The 12,491-nt window shown below is 31.3% G+C and overlaps 1 protein-coding gene across 3 annotated transcripts in view; it reads right to left on the bottom strand.

Annotated features, from left to right (window-relative positions):
* The window catches only part of LOC118195371 (mitotic spindle assembly checkpoint protein MAD1-like), a 126,349-nt gene that overhangs the window by 95,563 nt on the left and 18,295 nt on the right, over positions 1-12,491 (bottom strand). For all 3 annotated transcript variants that reach the window (XM_085820492.1, XM_085820491.1, XM_085820493.1), the window contains one exon: positions 17-199. In XM_085820492.1, the coding sequence (XP_085676618.1) occupies positions 17-199 (183 nt within the window). The remainder of the gene's footprint in view (positions 1-16; positions 200-12,491) is intronic.

Genomic DNA, 12,491 nt, shown 5'->3' with positions numbered 1-12,491 from the left:
AAAAGAATCAACTTACGTCCACCAATTCAACTTTTAAATTACTACATTCTTGTTGTAATGCTACTATTTTAAATTCCATTTTGTCAAGTTCAATTTTCTTTTTCCGTTCAACTTCAAGAACCTGACTTTTTGCACATTCTGTTTGCTTTTTGGCCCATCTTAACTTTCCTTCCAATTCTTCAATTTTTCTAGCATCAAACTAAAAAAAAAATTTTAATTAATAATACAAAATTAAACATTTTAAACAATTTAAAAACCTTTAAAACAAAATTAACATTTAGACTAGAAATACTTAAATATTTTTCATTCAAATATACATTTTGGCATCAATACCTTCAGATGATGATTTACTCTAATTAAATAACAAAAATGACAACAAACTTAAGATATGAGAAATAAGATAACTAACTTTTAATGCAATCAAGATAGATGAAAATAAAAACATTCTCATATAGAATGGTGTTCTTCAAACTGAGATGGGGAAACATTGTGAATAAGAGAATATTAGATAATCTAAATACATTATAGATATCAGTAATGTGTCAAATTCATTTCTAAGAAATATCCACTTACCAAAACATGAACAGAAAAATTTTTCATATATCAGTAGATAAGTACGAGGTAGAACCCAAAAATTTATAAACTCTGTTTGTAAATCCCAGGCACTACAACCACAATGACTATTGTATTATATTATGGCCTTTTATAGCAAGAACGTACCATCTAATTTCAACATTCTTGCTATAAGGCCAGGCATTACATGCAACATATTTAATGCTTGACAAAAGATGAAAAATGGGCTCACTTCTGCAGTGTCAAAATTTCTGCTCACTTAGGGAAAAGTCCAGAGGAAAGTGACTGTATGTTCACGAATACCACACGCCATCAAATAAGATGAGAACCTGTTTTTTCCGATGTACCAAAAAGAAAAAATGTCCACGCATAATATCACTTTGGTGGAATTCTGATGGAACTGACACCATTTTGTTATACATAAGCAATTAGCATTTGATCTCCTTTGCTTTTGTGCTTCATAAAAAAAAGACTTTCGCTGTTTTCTATAGTTTTGTTAGGCCCTTTAATTTTACTGGAAACTCCATTTAGAACGCTGAGAGTACAAATTTCCTGCTTGTAATTATTTCTCATTCATAACAACAAAAGCTAGCACATTGAGAATCAGTCAGGGTTACGTCAAATGAAAATGCAGGTGTTATAAGCATATTGTTTTGGTACACTTATTCATAACAGGTGCTAAATTGCACTGCTTCGCGACTTCATGGTTGACAGGAAAATATGTAAGTACCTATATTTAGTATTTAAATCAAATTCCCTATAAACATGAAAAGCAGGGATACCTAGAACTAGATAGTATATTAAAATATACTATTTATGAAATGAATAACTATTTATTAAATAAATAAAATATTATTTGTAATATACACAATGCACAGGACCTAACTTTTCTCTGTTATTGGGACATCAAGAGATTTTTACACTATCCCAATATTAGCATAATAAGCACTCTCTTACTTTACAAAAAAACTTTTTCAGTCTCTTGGCTTATAAAGAACATCAAATTTTATTAATTGATAACAACAGATTTGTTTTAGCAATTGAGTAATAAATATAATTTTATTAGGATTTATAAATGAAATAAGAAATGCTGTCCTTTCAAATTAAAATACTGCTATTCAAAACTTTATAAAACTTTTAATCTGAGTGCATGCTCAGCATATAACATTACAGCATTTATTTATAGTTAAAAGGTTACACTTGTTCTGGTAATGCTCATTAATTCAATAACCTTAACAGATGTGAAGCTAATCATCACTATCTGAAAAGACGATAAAGGTTAAAAATGTTTTTATTTAAACAGAATTTAGAACATAAAAGCACTCTCCATGGCACAAATTCCATGGCTTGTGGTAATGAAAAATAAAACACAAAAGTTCCAAATTAATTCAAAGTTTGAACAGTGGTCAAAGACTGCACAGTTTATTAATATACAAGAAGCTCACTCCCTATTCTACTGAAGTGCCAGCATTAAAATGTCAGCAGAGCCAAATCACACAGCCGAACAAAAACACAGAGCCAAATCATTGCAACTATCAGAGCTGGCAGGAAACTAACATTTTGCATGCACACAATCCCAGAAACATGCTTTTTCTTAAAATCTAAAAACCTCAGTTTAAATACTGGCTATTCATTTGCATTTTGGTGAGAAATACAGAAAGGGGAAATTATAGTAAAGGTTGAAATTATAAATAGCTGGTTAATTATCATAAATAGTTAACATAGTTGTTAACATAATTGTGGTGGAACATAGTTAATGGTTTTCATTCCATGACAGGAGAACTTTCACTTGAACTCAAGTTGCAAGGACTTTTCCTGACAGACAATCAAATCTAATGTTCAAAAAAGGGATTTTCAAGCACAGAAGGCATCAAATGACCACTTTCTTTTTTTGGGGGGGTGGCATAGTGAAGGCATGAAGAAATAGAGAACTATTCATGATCTGGTTACCTACAGATGCACTCTTAATCACTAAGGCTTTTCTTAATACATAAAAATTAAAATGTTATATTTTCCCAGAAACATTTATTTTAATAGTTAAATTGTTAAAAGTTTGAAAAAAAAAAAAAAAAAAAAAAACACCCTACTGAGCTTTTATATGCAGATTTTATGATATTTTATAAAGCAATAATTGAACTGGTAGTACTTATTCAGTAAGCAATTAAAAATTAAGGAGTAAAATGCTAATAAATTATATTTGCTTAGACAAATATGTCTGATTGTACCGTCCACAATATTTCTGCAGGATTAAATTATGCTATGAACATAAGAGAAGTCCAAATTGAAAACTCTCAAAATTAAACTATGTAACGCCGTCTTGGTTTTGTTTATTGATGGCAATTTGTGTTCTTAACCAACAGAAAAGTAAGAGACAATATTTTATAAGCATAGTAAATACAATTTTAATTATTATAGATTAGTGGCAAGAATGAAACCATGTGTAAAAATTCGTTTTGCACTTATCTTATTTGGAATAAAAAGTAAGCTTTTAATGATATTTATGCGTTTATGTCATACATCATACAATTGGCATTACACTCCTTAATTTTTAATATCTTACCAAATAAATACTACCAGTTCAATTATTGCTTTGTCAAATATCATACAAATTTTCAAATGAAGGCTATTCAGTAGGACAGGCCAAAAAAACACTCTCTTTTTTTCTATCACTATATCTTAGAAAAGTTGCCTACTGCCTAGCTAGCAAAATGGGAAAACAATTTTTTCAAACAAAATTATAACTTCTATTTATGCATCACATTCAAAGGCTTTTAAAAATTGTGTAATTTTTTATGTTTTTTATCAATTTTTTACAGTTACTAAACTAATTAATATCAAAATGCTCTGCTTTCTAATGTGAATTTTGAGACGTGAAGAACACAAAAAAGTTTAAAATCTATAATTTCAAATTCTTTATTGCTTGTGCAAAAACTCAAAAAAGAAAAATTTCATAATTTTTGCTACAAACCTTTTTATACGGTGCCTATAATTATCAAAGGCATTCTCTTATGCTACAAATATTATGAAATATTGGGTTGGCAAGAAAGTAATTTCAGATTTTTAGAATCTAATGATTCTAAATTTTTCTACACAAAAAAATGAAATGAATTCAGTCAAATATTTTCCATTTTGTTTGATGACCTTTTGCTTTCTGGTAACTTTATGATTCTGCACTCTACAGAACTTCTGGTCTTTATAGCAAAAAAACTCAATTAAGTGCGATTTTTAGGTCATTGCCATTACTGAAATTTTTACCATTTAACCTGTTCAGGACCAGCGTCCCGTATACCTGACGCAATGATTCCACTCCTACCAGCCCAGTGTCGCGTATACATAACTTTAAAATGGAATGATTTATTTGAATTTTTAAAAGCTATTAGATGGTGCTAAATGGTAAGCTGTTTCCACATGGGTTGACTAATATGGCATTTGATCTTCATGTACTGGCATTAGTTTCTATTATGTGCTTCTGGTTTTGATAGATTTATTGGTACAGTAGATGTCCAGAAATCCGTAATGCTTGGGACCAGAGGTTGTGCGGATTCAGGGGTGTTTGTGGGACACCAAAAAATCCCCTGAAACTTTTAAGGACTTACTTACCGACATTTTGGAGTTTCGAGAAGGGGGGGAAGAGAAATGAAAAATTACAATTATGAAGTATTGAATGACCTAATTATAAAAGTTCAATGAATTACTTTTTTTTTGCAAAATTAATAACCATAAATTTTCAAACATATAAACTACTACATTTTATGTAAATATTTTAAATTACCTGAATTAATTCTTTAAAAAAAATTATCTAATTTCTGCTGCTTTTTTTTTTATTTTCTGATGTTTGTGGGCTTGTCTTTCTTTTGTGGTGAACTTCATAATTGCAGGAAGGTTGACTTTTATTTTCATCATTTACAGTTGAAGAAATTTCCTCGAGAACTGCACATGCAGAGGTAGAAGCAGTTTGCTTTTCTGCTAACGTAGAAGGTTTTTCAGAGACTTTTATAGGTGACTCATCTGAAATAAATGTTTTTAAGTCCTCTTGATATGTTTTCCAACTTCTGTTCATATTCAGTAAGAGATTTTTGTGAATTGGATCAGTCATTGGATGAGCCATATTTTTCACATGAGGTTTCTTTAGAAGCCATTAAATCATATTTAATAGTCTGCACTGCATCTAGGGAATCAATCTTAAGAGAGGTTCTATAGTCAGTGACAAGTGTATCTATTAAGTTGAATGCACTTTCCACTAATGGGCCATGGAAGCAGCTAAGGCAGGCTTTGACCAATTTAGCCAATGTAGGATACTTATAATCATTTGTGAAATCATCTTTTAAATTAAAAACTTTAGACCAATATTTATCAATTGTACACTTGACTTGATTTCCACTTTCATCAGATGTGTAGAGCAAAAATATCAATATCACTCTGGTATAACCTTATTTCAGCTTCTACTTTTGACTTTTCATTATCACTAAAAAAAATGGGACATAAAAGATGATAATTTTTCAAAAGCTAATATTGTACTGGTTTTACCTCTTAGCTCTGGATCTAATGCTGTAAAACTAATTAGATATGAATTTTTAAGGGGTAATTTCTGTTTCATGTGCTGTGCTGTATTAGTATAAGTTTTCATCAGAGAAATTTGGAATTCTTTTGCTATTGGATGATTTTTTGATAATTTCTTCAGGAGAGTGGAAGCTTCTGCACCAGTAAATATTACTTCGCTAGGTAGATGGAATTCTGGATTTGTGACATCAACTTTTAATAAATCATTATAAGATGTGCACTCTATATTTTCTGGCTTCATAAAAAAAGAGAAAAATTTTGCCTTCAATTTATAAATACTGGAATGTATTAAATGAAGCATTGTTTTTTTTGTTTCAAATAATTTAATATATGTGTTGATCTCTGGTAATACTGCTGAATATAATGCCATATGCAATAAAGTTTTGTTTTGCATAACAAATAACCCATTTAGTATTCTTTTTTTTTCGAGCTAAAGCATCCTTTGTGAGTTGTTGGGAATGCAAGCAAGAATACACCCCTTCAACAATTTTTTTCTGAGCTGCAGAAATATTTCTTTTATTGTATACAGTTTCAACATAAGAAAAATAATCCCCTTTATTAGTTTTATCCAAGTAGTGAAAATAAAATGCAATAAGAGCATCCCACAGATCTTTGATTCTTTCTAAAACACATAAAATGTACACCCACCTATGGTCTGATCTCTTCAATGGCTTAAGTTTTTTAATGGCAAGGGATTCACAGATTTTGAAAAAATTTTCTCTTTTACTGCAGCTTTTCATATCAAAATAGATGTTATCAAACAAATCTTTTAAGTATCTATCAAAACATGAAGCAAATTTTTTTGCACAGTTATTAGCTGTGTTACATGTGTCACCATCAATATCTAATAAGTGGGATGCTTTGTTTGATCGTAGTCTGGTTTCAACACCCTTTTTTTCTTTCCACGCATGGTGTTACATGAGTCCATTAATACACTAATTAAGTTTGCCCAAGGAATATTATTATCTTCAATAGTATTAACAACTGCTTTAAAAACAGCTTCTGAATTGCAAGATTACATCTTTAGAGATGCAAAAATGATGAACTACAACTTCATTTTGATTGTTGTCATAAAACTGCACCAATATTGCCAGTATACTTTCTTGAGCATTGCTAGTACTTTCATCCAAATTTAGAGAAAATGGAGTCTCCTTTAAAGTTTTAATGATATTTTCCTTAATAGTTTTTGCGAGCCCATATTTCATCTTATAACATGCAGTACTCCTTGACATTTCCAACGAGTTTAGTGCCGTCTGATCGCGGCTCAACTGTTTGCAAAGTTCAATTAAATTGGGAGCTACATTGAAAGAAAGAGAATTCTCGGTGATAAACGAAGTTATTAATACCTCTTGGCGCGCTTTTCTTGTCACTATATCCAATGGCCGAGCATCAGTCTCCAGTAAGTCTCTCAGTATTTTTTTAATTAGCATAATTACTTAAAGTCATTGAATGTCTAATGCACTTTGAATATTTTATGTGCGTAGAATGATATGTGAAAGCCTTGAATCCTTCCCCACCATACTTCAGGAGTGAGTTACAAAAAACACAATATGCTTGTCCAGCAACATTTATTTTCTTGCACCATGTGCCCCATTACCATCTCTCCGTTCAATCCAATTCCACCTAAATGCATTCCAGACACCTTCTTCTAATTGTATAATATCACTATTTATATCAAGAAATTTCATAGTGAAATTCTCTTGCGTACATAAATAAAAAAATATTTCAATAAACGAAACGAAAAATTTACACGTGCATCAATAAATGAAACGAAAATTTTACACAGCGGAGAAAAAAAAGTTCAGAAGCAATCAATGACAAATAGCTAATATGGCGAAAAATCCCCCTTCTCTATTTATTGGCGCCATGCCAGGAGAGATAAGACCTTTGAACCCAGAGTCACGTGATCGCACATCTGGTCGAACGAAGTCTCTCCCTTTTTTTTCTGCCGCGCCTACTTGCCGAAAAGAATCCAGAAGAGAATGTCCGAGAACCGGGGGAATGAGTCATAACTCGCAATAAGGAAAGAACAAAAAAGAAGTTTTTTCCCCCTTTTCATGCATTATCACTGCCTTTGTAGAAAGAAAGGAAAAGTTTTCACCACACACACTGACCTTGCGTTTTCTGCTTTCAAAGCAACCAAAATTACCCAGATCAAAATAAATAATTCATTATTATTCCTACTTCCTTTTGAACGACGATCCGGGGATCGAAGTTCAAAATCCCCGGAATTCCGGGGTTTCCCCAGAGCACAAACACCCCTGCAGATTTTAGGATTTTGCGGATTTCAGGACAGAAAAGATAATATTCAGACTAAAAGTGCAAAATAAATAAGGCGCATTAGATACATTTAATTAAATTATTATATACATTAATACAATAATTAATTATATGCATTAAATTATTATTACATATATAAACTGATTATATTATACTGTTCATTTACATTAGGCTCCTCTATTTTTAAATCAGCATGAATCTGCTTCTCCTTTTCTCTCGGGAGTACAGGTTAGGCTTGGCACAGGCCTGAAATAGGTACCCCATCACTCCGCTGCTGCCGGAACTACTCATACAAGACAGCATCAAGGTTTGCTGATTTCGCCTCATGTAAAGATATCCGGTTTTGGATTCCGATGTTAGAATCACTGTTGCTGTAGAATTTCAACAGCTTTTCTTTATTGTTCCATATATCATACACAGTCCCTGAGGCAATTCCATACGATTCTGCTATAAACCGAGCAGTAGCACCTGCCTCTATCTTTAGCAGAATTTCCACTTCTTTCATTACCGTCAATGGAACACATTTACGTTTTTCAACGTTGCAAGAAGTAAAATCACGAGTGCGTTTCTTATCTGTCATTGTATTAAAAAGCACTGAAATTTAAAATATTCTTAATATACCCACAAAATATCCGGATTAAAAAAAAAAAAAAAAAAAAAAAAAAAAAAAACGACATTACTAAATCTTGTGAAATAACAAAGCTCAGAAAGTACAACAACGTGAAGCGTGAACTTAAAAGAAGAGTTAAGTTAATCGTCTGCTTTTTTTACCTCGATGCAGATTGGAGGGGGAAAAAAACTCTTATCATGATGTCAATAATTTGGTATTTCCATTATGACTCACTATTATTCGGTAATTATGACATCATTTATCTAAGTATTTTTTCTTCGATATTTTGTACTCCATGTTGCGGTTTCCGGAACCTATAAACTAAATGTTTATATTTTGAGAGGCAACATGGATTTCAGGAGTTGGCGAATTTCCGGTTGGCAGATTTTTGGTATTTGACTGTATAAACAAATTGGGAATCACGGCTTTTTATAAGTGTGCCTGTAAATTAAAGGGTGCACAGGCATTTTTGTTTATTTCGTAAGGAATTCTGTATTTTTCCGCTTTTGTTCTTTGCTTTTTTTGTTATTAGAATGTGGGTAAGTGCATCCGGCTACTAGTTTCCATTTATGTTCCTTTTTTTTTTTTTTTTTTTTTTCTGTTAGGAAAGGGCATTCAGCTTACTGTAGCAGGTGTAACATCGCGAACTCCTGTAACGGAAAAACTCAAGACTAGTTGTCCTTTTATTGGTTAATTAAAAAGTAACATTACAACATTGTTACAAAAGGGAAAAGACCATCAGCTGTCTCAATGTGTAATGCATCTTATTTGCTCATATTTCTCAGGAAAGAGCTAGCGTTTTTGTTTTTCTTACTAGACTTAATAGGTCATTATATATAATGACCCAGGCATTATATTATGGTATATAAGATATTTACTTTACATATAATGTAATTATATATAATGCATATATTTGCATGATCAGTAACGGATATCCCGCCAATGGGGGTCTTTCCTTGATCACTTTCCGGTATTCATGGCAGACACTGTTTTTCGATTTAGAAAAACAGGAAGTTTTCTAATATAAGCCTGATGTCACACAGGGTTTGAGGATGAAATATTTCTGGGTGTCTTTTGAAGAAGTTTTGGGACATATGTTGGGGTTATATTCAGTTTCAATCCATTAGCCATGGTTAAGAGACTTTACTTAAAAACTAAAAAAAATTGTCCAAAATCACCGGACACTCCTCCCTTCCGTCTAATTGGAAGACATTTTTCGAAAATTTAAGTTGACAGAAAAGGTAATAAAGGGAGGAGAAGATGCGTTGTGTGACTTAAAAACAAGAAAACGCACAAGAAAACAACGTATTTTGAGTGCAAAATATGCAATGTGGCCAGCAACCCTTCCGTCTAACTAGAAGACATTTTCTGAAAATTTACATTGACGGAAAAGGTAATAATGGTAGGAGAAGATGTGTTGTGTGCACTAAAAACAAAGAAACGCAAAAGAAAACAACGTATTTTGAGTGCAAAATATGCAATGTAGGATTGTGAGTCGATACTTGCTTTGAACTATTTCACACAGCAGAATTTTTTAATTGGTACAGGTAATTTCCTGCTTAGTTTATTTTTTTTTTAATTTTGGATATTTAATTTTGTTTTCATATTTATAGTATTCATTTTTGTGTGTATAGTTATGATTTTAATATTTTGCCTTTTTAATTTATTTCTATTAATATGAAATTATTTATATTAATACACATTAAAAACAAGTACACAACTTCTAGAATTTAAGTCATTATATCAAAATGGTGATTTGATACGTTTTTTTTTTTTTTTTTTTTTTTTTTTCCAAAGTTAGGCTTAACTGCTGAAAATGTGAGGGCCAGTGGTGACGATCCATTTCAGCGGGTTCGGTCCCATGACTGCACTTCATTCTCCGCGCACTGGTTCTTAAAGCCTTAAGAAGTTTTGTAAACTTTGAAATAAATAATAATCCAATGGTGCAATGTTGGGTTATATGGAGGATGCAACATTACTTCCCAATCAAGCTCCAGTAACATTACACGTGTTGCTAAAGATATGTGAGGCTTTGTATTGTTGTGATGGAACACAATTCCTTTGCAATTTGCCAATTCTGAACTTTTTCCTTTGATTGCTTTTTCTGATTTTTTAAGTGGTTGATAGTAAACATCTGAGTTGATGTTTTGATTGCTTGGAAGCAGCTGAAAATACACAACATCTTTGTAATCCCACCAAACTGACAGCATGACATTTCTCTGATGTAATTTAGCTTTCGGTATGATTTGTGCCAATACTTGATGTTTGGACCATGATTTTTTTTCAATTTATGTTAATTTAGATGATCCGTTTTTCATCACTAGTGATAATTCGTTTAAAAAAAAGGGGTGATTACATTACATTTGGAAGTTGTATCAAAACTGATTCAGTATGTTAAGTGAATTTCTTTTAACTCATGCAAAGCTTCAAGCTTCTTAACGATTCCAAGAAATCTTATGTCATTTTCAATTGTTGCGTGTGATACACTTAACCTTTTTGCAATCCCTCACATAGTTATATGGCAATTTGATTCAATTATGACTTTAATATCGTTATCATCAATTTCAGAAAGTCGACCAGAAAGCTAGTCATTTTTAAGTGAAAAATTTCTAGAACAAAATTTTTTAAACCAATTCTGACACATGCATTCAATTAAACAATGAGTACCATAAACTTCACATACCTCTCTGTGAGTCTCAGCCGCTTTCTTGCCTTTATGAAAATTAAGAAATTAAAATATGTCAAAAATGTTTATTTTTTGCACCCCACGTTAAAAATGATTGTAAATTAACTGTTGTTAAATAGAATTTGTGTCTATAGCAACCTAAAAGGGTAAGTTGCCAAACCTAAAAAAAAAATTTATTAATTAATTAATTAAACTTCAAATCAAGTCAAACTAAGTCATCATGATTGAAAAGATAGTTGCAATATCTTTCCTCCTCCACTATTAACCCTCTAAGCATTATGGATGTAAAATTCCGTATAGAAGGATGGTATCCCAATTCAATACACATAAAAATTTTTGCCATATTCTAATACTTCTGCTATTAGGTGGGATATATATTGGAAGAAAAGGGGTTCAAGGTACAAATTTAAAGGTTTTTTTTTTTAATTATAATCAAGAAAATACTATTTATTCGTGTCATTTGGCAAAACTTTTAAATCTGCAGGGGGGAAAAAATGTAATGCTGACAGTGTTGAGGAACGTTATGGATGAGGACAACAAAAATCTATTACAGATTGGCACATTGCTGTAACCAGATTTCCTAAGTTTCCTTTGTCACACCTAGGCTGTAAAACAATATGTCAAACTTGTGACTGAAGCATGTAAAAATGTTTGTTGCGTTGACGCAAGAGAAGGTTTCATTAGGATGACCTTTAAAAATACACTGCTTTGAATAACAAAATTAAAAAGGATTAACATATTCACCATTTGTTTTACAAAAATGAAAAAGTAAAATTATCAGAAATTGCAAAATGATTATGAAAAATGGCATTATTTTGAGGTTTTTATGCAAACAATAAATATTTTCAAATAACAGATTTTAAACTTTTTTGTGTTCCTCATCTTCCAAATTCACATTAGGAACAACTGCATTTCGAAAGTAGTAATTTCAGTAATTACAAAAAATTAACAGAAAACAGCAAAATTTTGCTATTTTTTAAAACTTTTGAGTGCAATGTGTGAATGGATGATATACTTATATATGAAAACTTTTCACTTCATTTTGCACAGCTAGACAATAGGCAAGTTTTCTCGGGTATAGGAAGAGAAAAATGGGGAAAAGCGTTTCTTTGGCCCACCTTAATGCTCAGTTTCTTTCCTTTAGTCTTCCTCATTTTTGGTACCTTAATATCTACAAAGGTGCACCGATATATTTTAAATATATATATACAATATAATTTTTAGAATGGCCTTCTAATGGAGCCCATGGCATTAACTAATTGAAATTATAAAAATATTCATGTTTGAACATCCCTAAAATTATATGTGTGCAAATTTCAAGCTAACTCACATATATATCCACTACAAATCAAGAAAAATGGATAGTTGAAATTTAAGGCACCATGTCCGAAAATCTGAGAAAATTAAACTATTAAAACTACAGAACTATTAAATTATTAGAACTACCAAAAAAAAGCAAAAGGTGAAAATCTCATAAAAATATCAAGTACTTTGAGCTGCATAAGATTCAAACATGGATTAGAAAATGCAATAAAATGGACCAGAAATTGATAGCAAAAAAATTATGGTTATTAATCCTCTAAGTGTTCAAATCATACGCATAAATGGTCATATTATTTATACAGTCAAACGTCTTTAATCCAGACTCATCGGGGCTTCGGCGATTTCAGATTATCGGTTTTTCCAGATTACAGATCATCAATTTAGATCTGGTAAAATGCCATGCAGAAATTATAAAATTAAAAATATGAAACCGTAATTTATGAAATAATGAGCAATTAT

Source organism: Stegodyphus dumicola, chromosome 7 (assembly GCF_044657685.1).
Source record: "Stegodyphus dumicola isolate Sdum_Otavi_A_Nest chromosome 7, ASM4465768v1".
NCBI lineage: Eukaryota > Metazoa > Arthropoda > Arachnida > Araneae > Eresidae > Stegodyphus > Stegodyphus dumicola.
The sequence above is the reverse complement of the archived record's forward strand: the minus strand, read 5'-3'. Positions and strand labels throughout refer to the sequence as shown.